Source organism: Bidens hawaiensis, unplaced genomic scaffold (assembly GCF_021521415.1).
Source record: "Bidens hawaiensis isolate Kalapana, Puna unplaced genomic scaffold, B.hawaiensis_p1.1 tig00031526_1, whole genome shotgun sequence".
Taxonomy (NCBI): domain Eukaryota; kingdom Viridiplantae; phylum Streptophyta; class Magnoliopsida; order Asterales; family Asteraceae; genus Bidens; species Bidens hawaiensis.
The window spans coordinates 95,435-113,354 of NW_027495335.1; the positions used below are offsets into that span (position 1 = coordinate 95,435).

Here is a 17,920-nt window from a genome sequence, read left to right on the forward strand (position 1 = left end):
AACACAAATCAACAAAAAGCATAAAGAACGTAAATGAACAAAAGTTCATATACATAACTGAACTAACAAGACACTTGTTTATGTTCATTTGATTATAAGAGAACTGTGGTTCCTTGTGCTTTGATCAAATCTACGGTTTTAGCCCACTAGTTTCAAACTTGCGGTTTTCATCCAATAGTTTTGTTTTCACTTGTAATAGGCCCGACCTAGCCAACCTCGTTAACTCTGTTCGTTAAAACCCATCAGTGTGCCCCTCACGTAAGGCAATTTTGTCCTTAATATGTTCTGTAATCGTTTGGTCCATTTATCTACCAAATATGTCATGATTGAAGCCACCAGAGATGAATCGTAATCCTCGTTTGTTCGTGTAAGGTTTCGAACAACAAAGATGAAAAATGGCATTTGGGAATTATGGCTGGGCTTTATCTGGGGAGAAAAATGACAAAACTGCCTCTCACGGGTTTAACGACCAAAGTTAACGGGGTTAGTTGGATCGGGCTTAATTGTAAGTGAAAACAAAACTATTGGACGAAAATCGTAAATTTGAATTATTGGATTAAAATCGCATAGTTGGTCAAACTACAAGGACGGAAACCACAGTTCTCTTTTCGATTATTAATAGATGAAATTCATGTCAAAATAATTCACGGTTGGCTTTTTGAATATTCGATTCGTTAAAATGCCTAGTTATGGTTTCATTATCGTTTCAATTAACTATGCTCTTATAACACCGTTGATCTTAGTTGTTAACCTTTTGTTAATTGACTAAAATATCCATGTGATAAAAGAACAAGAAGCGTATTTGTTAACATTATCTGAAACCTCTATAAATCATGAAACTTCAAACAAAATCTAAAATCCCTCACACGAAATCATGGAACTTCAAACAAAAGCTAAATTCATAAACGGCTACTTAATTATAAAGTAATCGAATATCCCCTTTAAAAACCGACTAAATCATTAAAACCGGTCCCTCTCTTGCACGATTTCTGGTGGCTAAGGGTGCAGATAGTTAATGGTAATAATTAGTGAAGTGGCTATTTAGTTGTCGCTACAAACCTAACGAGTAAAAGATGTGTTGCCACGTGTCTGAACACATCATTAGGGAAAGGTTGATTGTTGGAAAAGACTAATCGGAGGTGGTGTTAGAGATCAGTGAGAGATATAATATAGATTAAGAGAAGGGGAGAGTAATGAGTATTATTATTATTATTATTATTATTATTATTATTATTTAATAAATAAAAATGTTAGGGTTGATGTAGGTTTCATGAGTTCAAGCGAGTTTCATGATGACGGAAATGAGTAGTGGGTTTAGTTCGTTCAGATAAGATGACTATATCTTATTAGTTGGCTTCACAGTTGAGAGGGTTTCAAGATGGTGCCCTCACCCTTGTATTTACAAATAATAGTATAATTTTAGTGTGCTAACCTAGTCAAACTCGATACATTAGAATCACTTTCATTTGTTAGATGAGCTTTCATCTAGATTTGAACTCGCCTGTACACGGTCCAATTCGAGCTTTTAGTGAGTCTCGACTAATTCATGAACAAATCCATTGCATGGTCTTTAATTAAATCACACTTGAACTCACTTATCCACAACATAATTCAAGCTATTAACAAGACAATCTCGAAAAGTTCACAAACAATTCACTCGTTACAAAATCGAAATACATTTAATCCTTCCCAAATCCACTTTCAGAGATATCAAAACTTCACAAACCAAATCAACATCAGATTATGTGATCCTAACACCACTAAAACTATTAAACCTAACAATAAAATAAGGTTAAGGTATAACAATTAAGGTTTTAAAGATTGATTTTCATCTGTTAAAACATAAACTACGATTATAATCTATATGATTGGGAAAAAAAGGCTATAAGTCTAAATTTCTAATTTACTTTTTATGTCACTGTGGATAGACTTTTAAATGAATTTTTAAAATGAAACGAACATAAATGAGACATGTTTGTGTTCGTTCGTTTAAGTTTAACAGAGCAAATGTTTGAACACGAACAAATAAACGAACATGGTTCTTTTGTTCGTGTTCGCTCATTAAGATATGAAAGTGTTTGTACTCATATATGTTTGTTAGTTAGTTAATAGTATCAATAAATGTTTTATTAATGTAAACAAACACAAACGATCATAAATGAACGAACATAACTGATCATAGATGGACGAATCTACGCAACCATAATTGAGCAAGAACAAATTAAAAGTAAGCGTGAACATTATTAATTAGCGTAAAAATCCTTATTGAGTGTAAGGTTTCAAAAGTCGCTAGGCAGACCATAGGTGGCCGACTAGGGAGTTGGGTGTATTTGAAGTACTCGGATATAATAAATATAAAGAAATTGATTTTTTGATTACATATATGTTAAATATCATATGTTTACTAATATTTATAACAAAATATGTAAATATCAATGTAACTTAAAAAAAATAATAATACTAAACAATTCTAAAAATTGCAAATCACTAATTAAAAAAAAAATGATATTCGTTTTTTAATAGTATAGAAATACGAATTATGTTTTACCTTAAGTCAAAATTAGCCCAAATTAACCGACTATATTTAATTATGATTGAGGTTAACCACTTTTAATCGATTCTTAATAACTAGACAAAGTTAAAGATAATCGATTCGGCTCCATACAGTGATCACTCAGAAAGTGCTTGGCGGAAGAACTATTTTTAAACATTGACTAAGAAATATTTTAATTTCATAAAACGAGGCCAAGTTGGTCAAGAGCGTTCCAACTTCCAAGGTTCCCTTGCCCTTACAAATAATAGTTTTATTTTAGTGTGCTAGCCTAGTCAAGCTCGATACATTCAATACATTAAAATCACTCATTTGTTACATGAGCTTTCAAATGACTTGAACTCGCTTACACACAGTTCAGTTCAAGTTTTTAGCGAGTCTCAAATTCGTTACATGGTCTTTAATTAACTCATTATCCACAACATAATTCGAGCCATTAACGAAACAATCCCAAAAAGTTCACAAACAATTCACTCGTTACAAATCCAGAACACGTTTTAACCCTTCCCAAATCCATTTTCAAAGATACCAAAACTTCACTAACCACCAAAACATCAGATTATGTGATCCTAAAACCACTTAAACTATGAAACCTAATAGCAAAGTCATATTAAAACATAATCACAATTCACAATTAAGGTTTTAAAGATTGATTTTCATCATCCGAAGAACCCCCAAAGCTCGAAATCGGTCTCGCTGCAACACTAAACACAGGAGTCGCTCCGGCGGGTACCGCCCACAACTGCGGCTGGTGGCTGGAGATGACGTAACCACCACCGTGTACACCGGCGGTTGGTGGACCACCACCCATGGTCCACACAGGGACCATACCTTGTGGTACTATAGGAGCCACAGGGGCAAAATTGGAAAACACTGAATCATTAACATTAACATTAACGCCGTCAAATTCTCTCTTTATTTTTTTCCTTTCACCGTTACCGTCACCGTTATTTAACGTCCCGTTAACGTCATCGTTAAACTCACTTTTCCGTTTACCTTCAGCGTCACCGTTACCGTTACCGTTACTTGTCATCGACGGAACTTTTAACGTTCCGTTAACGTTAAACTCGCTTACCTCTGCGTTACCTTTACCGTCGGAAAACATTGAATCATCAACGCCGTTAAATTCACTCTTTATTTTTCTCCGTCCGCCTTCAACGTTACCGTTACCGTTACTCGTCGGAACTGTTAACGTTCCGTTAACGCTAACGGCAATCGCCGGAACAGTTCCTGTACCAGTAGCTTCAACAATCGCCGGTTCCGCGTGTTCCAACAGCCACTGGACCGTCTGACCGTCGGATTTGTGACCTAATTCTCGCGTCAACTGGAACACTCTGGCGGCACACGCCACCGGTAACCGAATTCTCCGGCCACGGCCGTCGACTTTCGTGTGACGGTCTTTAGTCGACCTGCGTGGCGGTGAAACGACGGCGTTTGGTTCGGTATCGAGTGGCTCTTGCTTGACTGACGGTGAGTTGGAGAGTGAAATGATTGTGTAGGTTGATGGATCGTCACCGAGTAGTGGATCTGGTGCTGATAATATGTTAGCAGTGTTTGATTCTTCGTTGGATGTGTGATTGATTGATGATGTCATGGTTGAATCAATTTGGGGGTGAATTGAATTGAATTGAAGAGGAAGAAACCCTAGATGAAAGGTGGGCCTCACTTATCCGTTCAGTAGAGGTATTTATCAACGGCTTGGATTATTATTCCTGGCATCTTATCTTCTACACACACGTGGCAGATTATTATTATTATTATTTTAATTGTGAGTGAAAAGTAAATAACTTAAAAATACCTTTTTAATATCACACGATCATATCCACCACCAAGCTACTAATTCGGAAGTAAACTTAATATCTGAGAAAAACCCATTTTTGTGTGAGATTTGAACACATGACCTTATAGTCACTAAATCTTATCCCACCACTAAATTACCGTTGGACTAGAAGTCCTTTATTAGAATATTATTTACTTGTTCTATATCTATTTTTCTCTTTCTAATGTTTAATTAAATTATAATTTTTTATACGTTTATTCTTATCTATTTTCTCGCTTACATTCATAATCATTTTCAGAAAATATTAAAAAAATATAGGGTGTCAACACTGAAACCTAAATTTAACTTTCTAAATATAACATTTTGTCATTTCTCTACTCATTTTACATTCAGTTCCTTACCATATATATATATATATATATGTATCATATAATTACATTAAAATTCACTACAATTTCTCTCTCATTTTCAATTAAATAATACGTTTTTATATTTTTATCATTATCATTTCTCACACCTTTACTCACAACTATTTTCAGAAAATATTAAAATATTATACTGTGTGAACAGTGAAATATCAAATTTAACATTTTCATAAAACATTTTTTCTCTCCCACCAATTCCCTAAAAATATGTGATGAAAATTTGTAAATTATATGGTATGGTTATAAGAAGTTCGTATAGCGGTATGGTTATTTGTCAATCATACCGGCTTTTTTTTGTCTTGAACCGGATAAACCAGTTTAAAACCGACCCGAACCGGTCTGGATCAATTTGACTAATTTCTATGTTTTATAATGGTTTCTAAACCAAATCAGTTTGACCCAAACCGATTTGAAATATGCAAAAACCAAACATAAAAGCAGTTTTGCACACATCCACTTGTGTCTATGTTATATTTGGGCCGGCCCATACCTCCGAAGTCCAGTCTTCTCCCAGGTTCCAAAACTACACTACACATGTTTATGATAAGGTTCATTTTTTAAGGCTGAAAATAATAATAAAACCAAACACCATCACAACCACAAGTTAAAAAAAATCCCAAATTCAAAACACATCATCTCCCCTTTCATAGTTTCATTCCTACACAAATACACAACTTCCAAAATGGGTTACCAAATTCACTCTTCACACCCTCAAATCCTCCTCAAAATCCCCATAACCAAACCAAAACATCCCATATTCCAAACAAAAACATTAGTTCCAACATCCTCGTACAACCAAGCCCAACAGTCCACCACCATTTCAACTATAAAACCGGACACATACAACGTTAAATTCAAGACATCGGGAGCATGCAAACTTGGTATATCAAGATATCCTGATTTTGAATATAATGCTCAAGGTGGTGAGGGTAATGGGGTTGGGAAGAAAATGGTGGGAGTTGACTTTAATGGTGAAACTTCCGTTGACTTTGATTTTAAAACACTTTATATTCCGTCGTTAACGACCGCAACAACGAAGTTCCTCGGCTTGCCATTGCCGCCGTTTTTGAAGATTGCGATTGTTCCCGAGATATTTAGAGGGATCATCAATCTAGAATCTGGGAAGGTAGAGTTTGATTCAATATGTAGCTATTGTATTGGGTGTTAGTTGAACGAGTTAACGAGTTAATTTGAGCTGAGCTAATTCATTTAACTTCAAGCTCGGGCCCACACTGGCTCGGCTTGTCTAGAGTCCTGAGTCGGACTAGGTGTACCGGTTTAGAAAAACTAGATAGTGTCATATCCAACTTAAAACAAAATATGAAGCATTTTGCATTTCATTTAGATTTATAAGTTTAATTAAGTTTAAATATTAAAGGAATAAAATATGGAGCCTTAAGTAGTAAATTAATCTAAGGGTGAAAAAAAAAGGTAAAAATATGGTTGAATTGTTAGTAATTTTAGTGTAATTGGGAATTAAGTTGTTGATCAAGTTAATTGTAACATGAATCTAAATAAGTTGGATGTAAGGTACACACTTATTTGAAATTGTTATAATTTGTAATCCTATTGGTACTTAGAGGGAAGCCCCTAAGCTATGGGGATTCCAAGGGGGCGATGCCCCTGGTAGCAGTCCAAGGGGTGGCAACCCTAATAAGGTCCAAGGGGCAGAGCCCCTGACTGGGGTCGAACGCTTTTAATGAAAATTTAATTTATTTTGACATTAATTACTCTATAGAAAATGCATTGGAAATTTAATTTATTAAATTTTCGTATCTATTTTAATGTCACAAATGGATGAGCGCTTTTATTGTATTTGAAATTCAAATACTTAACTGTTGAAAACTGCTATAGCAGTTGCCGGTTACTAACCTAACCCTAAAAAACTATCGTTTTATCATACGTTGAATTCTCTGGTTCACAAAACTCTCTCAAATCCATAGTAGAATTCTTGCTCAAATTCATTTGTGTTTTATCCCTTCAAAACATTTGGGAACAACAAAAAAATTTGATCTGAAAGTGATTCACGACTCTCAGATTTTCCAAGAATACCCGTTTGTGAAAATTCTCATATATTGAGTTGCCTAGTTCATCATAAAAATTTCAACCTGGGTGGGCATGGGTTAGTTCGGTTATGTTATTGCCTTAAACCAAACCATATACTGAAACATAAATAAAAAGGGGTGAAAAATCAACAAATAAACGAAACGAGTGTGAGATAACTTACTTTCAAATGATCATTTATTAAGGCCAATGATGAAGTTGATTGTTTAAGGAGATAATTGTTGGTTATTTTACTTATTTACAAGAACATTTGTTGTAAACATAGGTGGATCTTAAATTCAAGGCTAAATTCTGGTTTTCAATGGGGAGTATCTACAAAGCTCCACCATTGTTGGTGGAAACATTATTAACCTCTGAAGAATCGAAAGGAAGCATTCGGAGTGGAAAGGGAGAGAGACTTGATGAACAAGGAAGTTGCAAGTTAGTTGGAGTCGCGACCGTCGAACCCATTGATGATTTTTTGATGAATTCTTTCCTTGATCTTCCAACTGAATGTCTTGCAATCTTAAATGCCACAATTACTTTCTCTAAAGATGAAGAACTTACAGTAAACTCATGACCTATTTGTAATTTTTATCATTGTTCATAATACACAAAGTTAAGATTACTAAATACTAAACAAAATTCCTTTGTTTTTTTTCTCTTAAGGTTATTTATTATTTAGGATCAGGGTGAGACAATACAAAATTGTTAATTTCAGTCTCATACACAATTATGATAATGTGTTTTATACCTAGCTCAATACTTGTATGGTATATAAACGACTATAATTTAACTATATAAGTTTCTTACCTAAATCTAAATTACTATAAATCTAACAGTCCATCTATTGAACATTTGAACTTGTGTTAATTTCTTGGGTTGAAGACTCGAAGTGTTGAAGCTAGTTCTTTTTGTCAAATAGTCCAAAGCCCAAATAAGCTAACAATTTTTTACAAAAAGCCCAACTAGCCCATAAGAGTTTCTGAATCTACCGAGCATGGACTATGTTCAAAGAACTTGGTGAATAATTGGTTTAAATGTGATTAGGTAATTTTAATCAAAGTTGTACAAAAAGCCTGTCGTGTTTTAATTGTCTTGTGGTTTCATATAAATTTATAGTTTCTAGCATAGACTTAAACCTTTTTGTTACTTCTAAATAATCTAAGAAAACTTTTTATAATGAATGTATGAGGTCTAATAAACGACGTGAGCACAAGAGAATAGTGATTAAATAATCATGAACACGTAAGATGCTGTTTGTAAAAGCTAGCTATATACCAAATATTATATGTTTTATTGTTTTTATTTTAAATTGAATAAAAGCCAACCTAATATGATTCATGTTGGTTGGAGGAGTTGCTAATTGTGTTTTGTGAGTTGCTAATGTAGCATCTACCGTTTATATTAGTGTTGTAATGCTTTGACGATTATGCCAAGATGAAAAAATGCGTAAAATTCAATATAAATGAACTAGGCCGCACTGGACTCTAAACTGGTATGACACCAAGCACGTTATAGGACTTACCTATCAGTAAAAAAAAGAAAATAAATAAATAAACATTAAAAAGATGTAAACTAGTGGAACGATAAACACCGTGATGTGATGTGTACATCCCTCCGTAAAGGTATGGTGTGCAACGACGGAAGTGACATGACATTATATGCATTTATGGACACCCATCAATGGTACCATACCAATCATGATTCAGGGTACACATGAAATGCTTGGTTTGCTTATGTCTAGATGTGGATGGTGATCATATTCTTAGTTGAGTATAGTAAGTTTTTACCTTCAAAGGTTACCCGTACACAGGTTTAATCATGCAAAGATTTTGATGGCCCAAGACTATAGAATAAGATTTAAAAGAATTGTGAAGAAAAAGACTAAAACCACGTGATTATGGTGTAAACATAAACAAAATATATAAATATTAAAGATTAAAAGATCCTAGGTAAATATGATAAATAACACCAACTAAAATGACTTCTATTTTTATAGTAATGGAAAATTCCTAAAATATTTCATTAATGGAGAGAGATTCTACTTTTATCCTAAAAAATAAAAGTTTCAAAAAATGTTCCCTAAAAGCACGTCTTTGACGACGTGTTAGGCTTTAATGCGTCTTTCACGACTTGTTTGGCCACCAAACGTGTATTTCAGGATCTGTTAGCCTTCAGCGCGCGTTTTTCACGACCTATTAGCCTCTAACGCGTCTTTCACGACCTGTTAATCTTTAACGCGTCTTTCACAACTATGAGTACTTCCATGCCTCATGTGAATGGTGAAATCTAATTATTTTTCTTACAAAATGAGAAAAGAAAAATAAAAATTGTGAGTACTTCCACCTGTTAGTTACTACTTATTAGTGTTAGGTATTTTTAAGCTAACGTCTTGAGATTGGTAGGCTAATGATAGAAAAAGTCTCTTAAACACCCAATTATTTTGAATTCAAGTGTCACATATACCAAATAAATTTGCGTTTAAATAAAAGTTATTTCGAGCCTCATATAATCAAAATTATTTTGTACTGTAAAAATCATCAAGAACCTCAACGACATCTAAAAGGAATCTTCATTAAAAATATTTTCATAAGTAAATTTATATCATCAGAGCATTCACATTCACCACTTTATATCGCATCCACAACATATGATTCATATTTATGTGAGTGGTTTTTTTTTATTAAGTGGGTGTGAAAGAATGAGAGAAAAAATGTTATTATTTATATGTAAATTTAGAAAAACACATTTCTCCATTTGTAATTTTTAAAATTTTTTTTTAATACGGTTGAGATTAAAGGCAAAAGAAAAGATAAGGGGTTTTATAGGGCACCAAACACTCTCTAAAAGCTCCGGACAAGAGCTATACGGGGGGCTATAACCCGCCCGTATATGAAGCTTATAGAGCCCGTATAGGGCTATACATAGACATATAGAAAGGTGTCCCTAAGAAGAACAAAGATAATGATAGAAATGAAAAAAATAAACAAACCTTAATATTATATTCCCATACAGTTAAAATAAAAACTTCTCTTATTTTTTTTAATGAAAAAAACAGTGCAAAAAGATTGACGATATCGAAATCTGAGTTTAACAATTAGTGTCACAAGTCACAACTCACAAGCAAGCAATTGTAGCCAAACAAACTTATCACAAGCTGACAGATAACTCACCGCCACGTGTCCCCTCTTTTTTTTTTTTTAATTTTAATTTTCTTTCAATTTTTCATTATTATTATGATTATTATTATTTCTTCATTCATTCGTCAATCAATCGAATCAACAATCTTCACACACAATCCAATCCAATCATCTATTAATCGTTGATTACGTCATCCGCTGCTGTTCTGTAATTCATCCGATGGCGATATTGTTGCAATTTCAGATACGTGTTCCGGTGATTATTGCTGTTGTTGCGTGTTTGTGGCTTGTTGCTGGTGTTAGTGCGAGTGATGGCGATCATGATCCGGTTTATATGTAAGTTTGATTGACTTCTGATTTGTAGTTGATTAATTTTACGTGATTTGTGTGGGAATCTGAGTTTTAAGCCCTAGGTTTAGTGATTCAGCCGATTGAGGTGTTAGCGTATAGTTTTAGAAGTGTTTAGAAGCTGTTAGGTAGTGTTAGGGCTGTAAACGGACCGAATGTTTGACGAACTGTTAGTGATGTGTCTGGCAGGAAGTTCGTTTATGTTCGTTTGATAAATGAAGGAATATGAATAAGGAATGTCGTTCGATTAACTAAATGAACGAGCACGAGCAGAGGCTATGTTCGTTCAGTTGTGTTCGTGAACATTTAATAACATTCAATAATGAGTTCGTTTGTGTTTACTTTCATTGTTAAGGTTTTTATTTATTTATTATTTTTTTTTTTAAATTTTTTTATTTGTACTTCAGCGGGTCTCGGTTTTATGTAGATGATAAGTTTGTTTAGGTATGAGTGTATAATTTTAGAAATATTTAGCTATTCTTAGGGTTGTAAACGAACCGAATGTTTGACGAACTGTTAGTGATGTGTCTCGCAGGAAGTTCATTTATGTTTGTTAAACTGAGTTCAGCGGGTAGTGCATAGTAATTTATCGGCCCCTAAGAACCAAAACTTTTTTTTAGTAGGGATTGGGTTTGCTATCCAAAATGGGGTTGCGGCGCAGCTTGTTGCCCGCTTACCTGCCACTTCATTGTAATTCGTTTGGATGCTTTTGATTAATGAATGGACATGAATAAGAAATTTTGTTCGATTAAATAAATAAACGAACACTAACGGAGGCTATGCTCGTTCAGTTGTGTTCGTGAACATTCGATAATGTGTGTGTTTATGTTTACTCTTTTTTTCCGCGTTTCAAACTCTGTTGTACTTCAGCCGATCTCATTTTTATGTAGATTCTTCTAAGTTTATTGGGGTTAAGTGTATAATTTTAGAAATATTTAGCAACCGTTAGGTATTCTTCAGAAGTTTGTTTATGAATAAGAATTTCGTTTGGTTAACTAAATGAACGAACACGAACAAAGGCTATGTTTGTTCAATTGTGTTCGTTTACCTCCGTTTATGTTCACCTATGTTTACTTCATTCTTTAGGGGTTTCTTTTTTTTTATTTTACGTTTTAAACTCTTTTACCTTTTGTACTACAGCTAATCTCATTTTTCTGTAGATTTTAGGTTTAGAAGTGTATAATTTTAGCAATACTTTTGCAAGTGTTATGTATTCTAGAAATATTTTTGTTGTTTGAGCAGCTATGGAAAAGGCCAATGGTGGTCCTATTATTGAAGATTTGACATGACCACATGATGATAAAACCTAGACCATAAGTTATGCTAGCATGCATGTGCAGATTCTCTGGTTCATGAAGCATAGAAATGATAGGTTAAGCTATGAATTATGAATGATTTAAATTAACTGGTAAATAGAATTCAAAACACGTGTAGCTGTTAGAAGTTAAGTTTTTTTGTGAATTTGTCTTATTGTTTGTGGTCACCTCCGGTTTTTCAGTTGCACAATGCAATAATTCTCCAAGTTTGAGATGCAAATAAACTCACACAAGCATCAACATCCTGTTATTAATCTCTCTCTTTTTATGAAAATCAGATTTTAAGTTTATTGAGGTAGAAAGTGTATAATGTTAAATCAATACGAAGACACTATTGGTATTTCACATGTTGCAATTGTTGGTTATTCTAGAAATATTTTGGCCAATTGAACTGCTATTGAAGATTTGACATGACATGGTGATGATAAATCTAGGCCATATGTTATGCCATAGGCAGGGCAAAAGGCAACTGCTAGAGTCATGTGTATGTTAAGCTTTGAATTAGAATTTGTGAAATTAACTAGTATACAGAATTCAAAACGCGTGTAGTCATGCTTTAGTTGTTTGAAGTTAAGATTTATGAATTTTTTTTGTGAATTTGTCTTGCTGTATGTGGTCATTTGTGCTTTTTTGGTTGCACAAAGCGACAATCCTACATGTTTTTGATGCAAATAAATATCTTTAATTATTATGAAAATCAGAATAAGAAAAGGGAAGCTATAAAGATAATGTGAAACAGACAAATAAGGTAAAGTTATCTGAAATATTAAACCAGTCTCTTTTTGTTACTTGACTTTGCTGTACATTCTTCAGACTTCCAAAGAAGCTGCACTCATGATGTGAACACATATAGTAAGGTAACATTACTTTGATGAGCTTCTTATATCACTAATATTTCTTCACTTGAACTTTCTGGTATAATAGAGATTGTGTTGAGCAATGTGAGAAGACTGGATGTGTCGGGGATATATGCTTCCAACACTGCAATAATGTGACATCTGAGGGACCATCTGTCGGTGACCCGTGGTACCTACAAGAACCGCTTTATATAAAATGGAAAAAATGGGACTGTCTTAGTGGCTGCAGATACGAATGTATGCTTGTTAGAGAGGAAGAAAGAGAGAAAGCCGGGGACAAACCTGTAAAATATCATGGAAAATGGCCACTCAAACGCGCGTTTGGGATCGAGGTGTTACAAATTATTGTGCTTTATGTTGATTTTTGAATACTATATGCTTATTTTTGAGAAGTATTATGGCTGTATGCAGGAACCTGTGGTTGTAGCACTCTCTGCACTTAATCTTGCTGTGCAGTTTCATGGGTGGGTTTCTTTTTTCATCCTTGTGAACTACAAGTTGCCTTTAAAGCCAACTAGACAGTCATATTACGAATACAATGGGCTGTGGCATGTATATGGGACTTTATCAATGAACTTCTTATTTTGGAGTGCTGTTTATCACAGCAGGTAAGTAGCAATCCTCTCTTAAACCCCCCCCCCCCCCCCCCAAACACACACACAAAAATAAAAAGGTGTTAGAACTTGGTTTTCAATTTTAACAACACAAATATCCCAAATTTGGTAAATGTAAGGTACACACAATTACTGTCAGAAAGAGTAAAAGTTAAATTTTTGACAGAAGCGAGAGTGAAAGTTAAGTTTTTGACAAAGTTAGGAGTGAAAATTCAACTTTTGGCATAGTTAAGAGTACAAATTCACTTTTTAGGGGTGAAAATTCAGTTTTTGACAAAGTTAGGAGTGAAAATTCAACTTTTGGCATAGTTAAGAGTACAAATTCACTTTTTAGGGGTGAAAATTCAGTTTTTGACAAAGTTAGGAGTGAAAATCAGTTTTTTAAATGAGAATTCAGTTTTTGACAACGTTAGGATTGAAAATTCAGTTTTTGACTGAGTTAGGATGTAGGAGTGAAAATTCAATTTTATTAGTGAAAAATCAGTTTTTGACAAAGTTAGGCGTGGCAATTAAGTTTTTGACTAAGTTGGGAGGTAAAATTCAATTTTTGGCAAAGTTAAAAGTGAAGATTCATTTTTTTGACAAATATAGGGAACCAAACGGGTTAGCTTCTTGGTAATTTTAGTGCTTTTTTTATTTTTTAAATAAAAATTGAACTTTCACACCCAATTTTGTCAAAAATTGAACTTTAAGTTCTTTCGATAAAAGAAGAAATTTCATATACCCCAGATTGTCATATTTGAGATCTTTGGTTACATTTCTTGGCAATTTTCTTTTATATCATTAGGTAGTGTGTTACAGTGTATGTTTCTGAACAATAAGCAGTTGTACCTAAAACTTACTCGTGCGTGTCACATAGTTAAAGACCAACCTTTTTGCTAATTACTTCCACAAAAAGCAGTTAGTGTTACTTATTAATCATGTAGTTATACAAAAATAAGCAGCAGCATTTTAATAAATTAGCACTTTAGCAGTAAATGTTTACATCCTTTCATGTTGGGTGCAACTGGTTAATAAATTTCAGGGATGTGGAAATGACGGAAAAGTTAAACTATTCATCTGCCGCTGCATTACTTGGGTTTTCTCTTATAGTAGCTATACTAAGAGCTTTTAATATTATAAGTGAAGCTGCTCGCGTGATGGTTGCAGCCCCATTAATCGCCTTTGTAACAACCCATATCTTGTATTTAAACTGCTACAATTTCGACTATGGTAAGATACTGTTTTGAACATATTTGGTTATCATTTTGCAAACCAAACATCACCCAGATTAGGGCTGTAAACGAGTGGCTCGAGCTCGAACTTAAAAAAGCTGGCTGAACTCGTTTATTTTAACAAGCTGAAATGTCGAGTTCCAGCAGCCAGTTCATTCATTTTAATTTTATTTTTCTTTACACATCTATACTATATAATAAATAAAGGTTTCTTAATGCCACATGGCATCACACAAGATAGCTTCTTGAAAAAATTTCCCACCTCTCTCTATTAAATACATTTCTATTTCTTATTAATAGTTTATATTTATCTTTTTTTTTTCTTTTTAATCTATTATTTATTCTTTTTAATAATTATTTTTTGATTTAAAAACTTTAATACCAACATAAATACATTATTTAGTTTTATATAAATATATTGTATTGTTATGTGTTTTATTATCTAAAGTTGGAAGCAAAAACAAAACAAAACTACTAATTTTGATATGAAGGTTAAAATTACAAATATTGTATGCAAAAAAATAGAGATTTATGAATTTTCAATAATTTTTTATTTGCATATTGTGTAATGTGTAATTTATTCTACCATATATTATATCTTTTGAACATATTTTTTTTATATCATATTATTATTTAAATAAATTTACTTATTATAACCCGTGTTCTACACGGGTCTTAATGCCATATGTTATTACACATGAGTGGTCCTTATACATTTTCCACCTCTCTCTCATATTAAATTTATATTTCTTTTTCTTATTAATAGTTTCATAATTTATTCTTTTTTCTATTTGATATGCTATTTTCTCTTTTGATAATTGTTTTCTGGTTTAAAAAATTTAACACCAACATAAATATATTATTTAGTTTTGTATATATATATTGTATTAGTTATTAACATTAAGCTTTTATAAGTAATGAATTTTCACGTTGATTTAGATAAAATAATTAATTTCAAATTGCAAAGAAAGAAATTTTAACTTTATGTCTGTTTTGCAATGAAGATTAATAAAAGCTAAGACTAATTGCTTTAGATGGTTTGTTTGGTTTTTAAACAACCTGTTTTAACACATGGTCATTTATGTGTTCCGTTATCTAGAGTTGAAACCAAAAATAAAGTGAAACTACTAATTTTAATATGAAGGACAAAGTTATGAATTAAATTACAAATATGTATTCAAAGAAACATTTATAGATTTATGAATTTTTAACTTTTTATTTCCATGTTGTGTATTGTATAATTTGTTCTACCATATATTATATTTTTATAGGTTGAACATATTTTTATATTTCACATTGATACCTAACCTAGTATTGATATATAAAAAACAAAAAAGTGATTTTTAACATACACATAATACAAAATGTATAAACTAGAGAGTTTATAATGATATATGCATTATTTATGTTATTTTTTAAAATTGCTTAAGAATAATTTACGCAAACGGTCCCTCTTTTTTTTAATAATATAACTTTTTATTTTGTTTTTTAATTTTATTTATTATTTTTTTTATTGAACTTTTATATCTTAATAGTAAGGACAACAATACTCGTTTACAAACCGAGCCGTGTGCTTTGTAAACAGCCCTACCTATAAACATATAAGACCTAATTTTAAACTTATTTCAGGTTTAAATGTGAAGGTTTGTCTTATACTGGCGGTAGCACAGCTACTCGTTTGGGTAGTTTGGTCAGGTGTTTCTAACCACCCGTCTCGTTGGAAGATTCGGTTGGTAGCAGTTGGAGAATGTTTAATTATTTTCTTTCAAATATACGACCTCCCGCCCTTTTGGGGGTGTTTGGATGCTCATGCTGTTTCACATGCCATTGCAATTCCCATATCATACATTTGGTGGGGTTTCATTCATGATGACAGTGGATATAGGACAACAATAGTCCTCAAAAAAACGAAGTAGGACAACATTGTCCCATTGTCCAACATGTGTTGTTGATTAAGGTTCAACACTGCTAATTTGCTATTGCCTTTTTGCTTGCATACTAGTGTTTTATATAAAATAAAACACTGGCTATCGCGAGTTTTTTGTATCAAAAACTTGTCGATGTGGGTTCGTTTTTCTTTTTGAAGCTCCGGGCCGTTGGTTTTTACCGACTTAGAGTTCGGTATGTGTACTGCTTAGTGAGGGATTCCTTTTGGCTTGTTTGTTATTGGAGCTTTTGTATGTGCTTGTATTTCGGTTTGGATAATTTATTTCATGCTTTTGTGCTTATTGAGTTGAGAGTTTGACCAGATATTGACTTGACCCACGTGTAAATTAGCTCGTTAAAAACTCGAGCTCGTGTAAAAATCCAGGTCATGTTTCAGTGACTGTTAGGACTTGATATGTTTGACTAGTATAAATTATCTGATTTGCTTGTATATATGTGTTTTAATACTGTATTATTTGAAACTTTGCATAATTGAGATTGTTGTTAGCTTGTCATTTGAGGCATTCATAAAAGTTATACAAAATCATCAAAACTATGAAAATCTCTCAAACCACGTGGTTGTGGCCGGAGGCAAGTTCTGTTTCTGGCGCGCTTGAAAGTATCGAGTTTGTCTGGGTTGATTCGTATTGAATTTGTGCCGCTACGGGTTCGAACGTTCATAGACTAATTTCAAAAACTTTATTTGTGCTCCAAGGCTTCAGGCAAATACGGACTTGAACTTATGAAATTCTATTTCAAGTTCATCTGTTTTAATCATAATTTTTTTTTTAAGATTACTCATTTATAAATTATCTCCAATTCACATCTTGAATAATTATAAATTCATAAGATCACATGTTATTATGAAAAGGTTTTCTTATGGTATGGTAAGGTGGCACGTTTGATGTTGAATCAATAAAGACAATCCAATTTTCAAAAATTTCCAACTTTTATACAATTCAAAAAAAAGTTTTTGTTGCATTTTTTAGACTTTTATTGTTTAATATATATTATAGTTAAACCGTGTGAACCATGTTTTTCTTTTTCACTTATTTTTAAATTAAGTTATATGTTTTTACTTTTTAGTAGGAATAAACACGGGATGTCATTAGACAAAGAAGTCGTCGGCTAATAACTGATATGCAAAACCATGTTTGCTAATCATAATAGTTAAAATTATGTCTTATGAATATGAATGATAAAAGGCTTCTTAACTATATAATTGTGCGTTACGCTTATAATAAGAAAATTAAATCTATATGAAAAGCCAAGAAAACCACATAAGCACTAGTAATTAGTGCTTGACAGACACAATAAAAAGAAGATGAAAAGACGGTTATATGAACACATAACCACATTTAGCACGAGAAACATTTAACACAAAAATCTTTATAAAAGCTCTACTCACTTGGTCCATGCACAATCTCACATCGCTCTCTCCCGGAGGTAAGCCGCCTATCCTAGATCCCCCCATTTCAAACAAGATCCCGGACTCAATCCGGTTTAGTTTCAAGGTGATTCTTTTTCTGCTCCTATATATACGGGTCGATCCAATGACCATCGCATTACAAATGCGTTGCTTTAACCTTTGATGGTTTCCCACTAATAAAATAGCAAAAATAACCATAAATACTTAACATGAAAATCCTTGTTATTTGTAGGTTGCCATTTAACAAGAAAATCTCTGTGACCATAAGGTCGCA

The 17,920-nt window shown here is 32.9% G+C and overlaps 3 protein-coding genes across 3 annotated transcripts; 2 read left to right on the top strand and 1 right to left on the bottom strand.

Annotated features, from left to right (window-relative positions):
* Positions 1-3,185: 3,185 nt before the first annotated feature.
* On the bottom strand, positions 3,186-4,145 carry LOC143582308 (transcription factor TCP19-like). The gene is made up of 2 exons (XM_077064908.1): positions 3,638-4,145; positions 3,186-3,424 (listed from the first exon to the last, which is right to left on the bottom strand). Exons 1-2 carry the CDS (start codon positions 4,143-4,145, stop codon positions 3,186-3,188), a joined length of 747 nt encoding a protein of 248 aa, XP_076921023.1.
* Positions 4,146-5,295: 1,150 nt separating this feature from the next.
* Positions 5,296-7,417, top strand: LOC143582322 (uncharacterized). Its single transcript, XM_077064921.1, has 2 exons — positions 5,296-5,882; positions 7,086-7,417. Exons 1-2 carry the CDS (start codon positions 5,439-5,441, stop codon positions 7,377-7,379), a joined length of 738 nt encoding a protein of 245 aa, XP_076921036.1. The 5' UTR covers positions 5,296-5,438; the 3' UTR covers positions 7,380-7,417.
* A 2,745-nt stretch (positions 7,418-10,162) lies between these two features.
* On the top strand, positions 10,163-16,207 carry LOC143582309 (uncharacterized). The gene is made up of 5 exons (XM_077064909.1): positions 10,163-10,278; positions 12,531-12,795; positions 12,875-13,071; positions 14,102-14,289; positions 15,921-16,207. Exons 1-5 carry the CDS (start codon positions 10,163-10,165, stop codon positions 16,205-16,207), a joined length of 1,053 nt encoding a protein of 350 aa, XP_076921024.1.
* The last annotated feature ends 1,713 nt before the right edge of the window (positions 16,208-17,920 follow it).

Bases quoted from the DNA above. Each gene is read 5' to 3' on its own strand.
- LOC143582309 (XM_077064909.1), top strand. From the start codon at position 10,163: ATGGCGATATTGTTGCAATTTCAGATACGTGTTCCGGTGATTATTGCT. The intron at 10,279-12,530 runs GTAAGTTTGATT...CTGGTATAATAG, and splicing joins GATCATGATCCGGTTTATAT to AGATTGTGTTGAGCAATGTG. The intron at 12,796-12,874 runs GTGTTACAAATT...GGCTGTATGCAG, and splicing joins AACGCGCGTTTGGGATCGAG to GAACCTGTGGTTGTAGCACT.
- LOC143582308 (XM_077064908.1), bottom strand. From the start codon at position 4,145: ATGACATCATCAATCAATCACACATCCAACGAAGAATCAAACACTGCT. The intron at 3,425-3,637 runs GTAACGCAGAGG...TTAATGATTCAG, and splicing joins AATGTTTTCCGACGGTAAAG to TGTTTTCCAATTTTGCCCCT.
- LOC143582322 (XM_077064921.1), top strand. From the start codon at position 5,439: ATGGGTTACCAAATTCACTCTTCACACCCTCAAATCCTCCTCAAAATC. The intron at 5,883-7,085 runs GTAGAGTTTGAT...TTGTAAACATAG, and splicing joins TCAATCTAGAATCTGGGAAG to GTGGATCTTAAATTCAAGGC.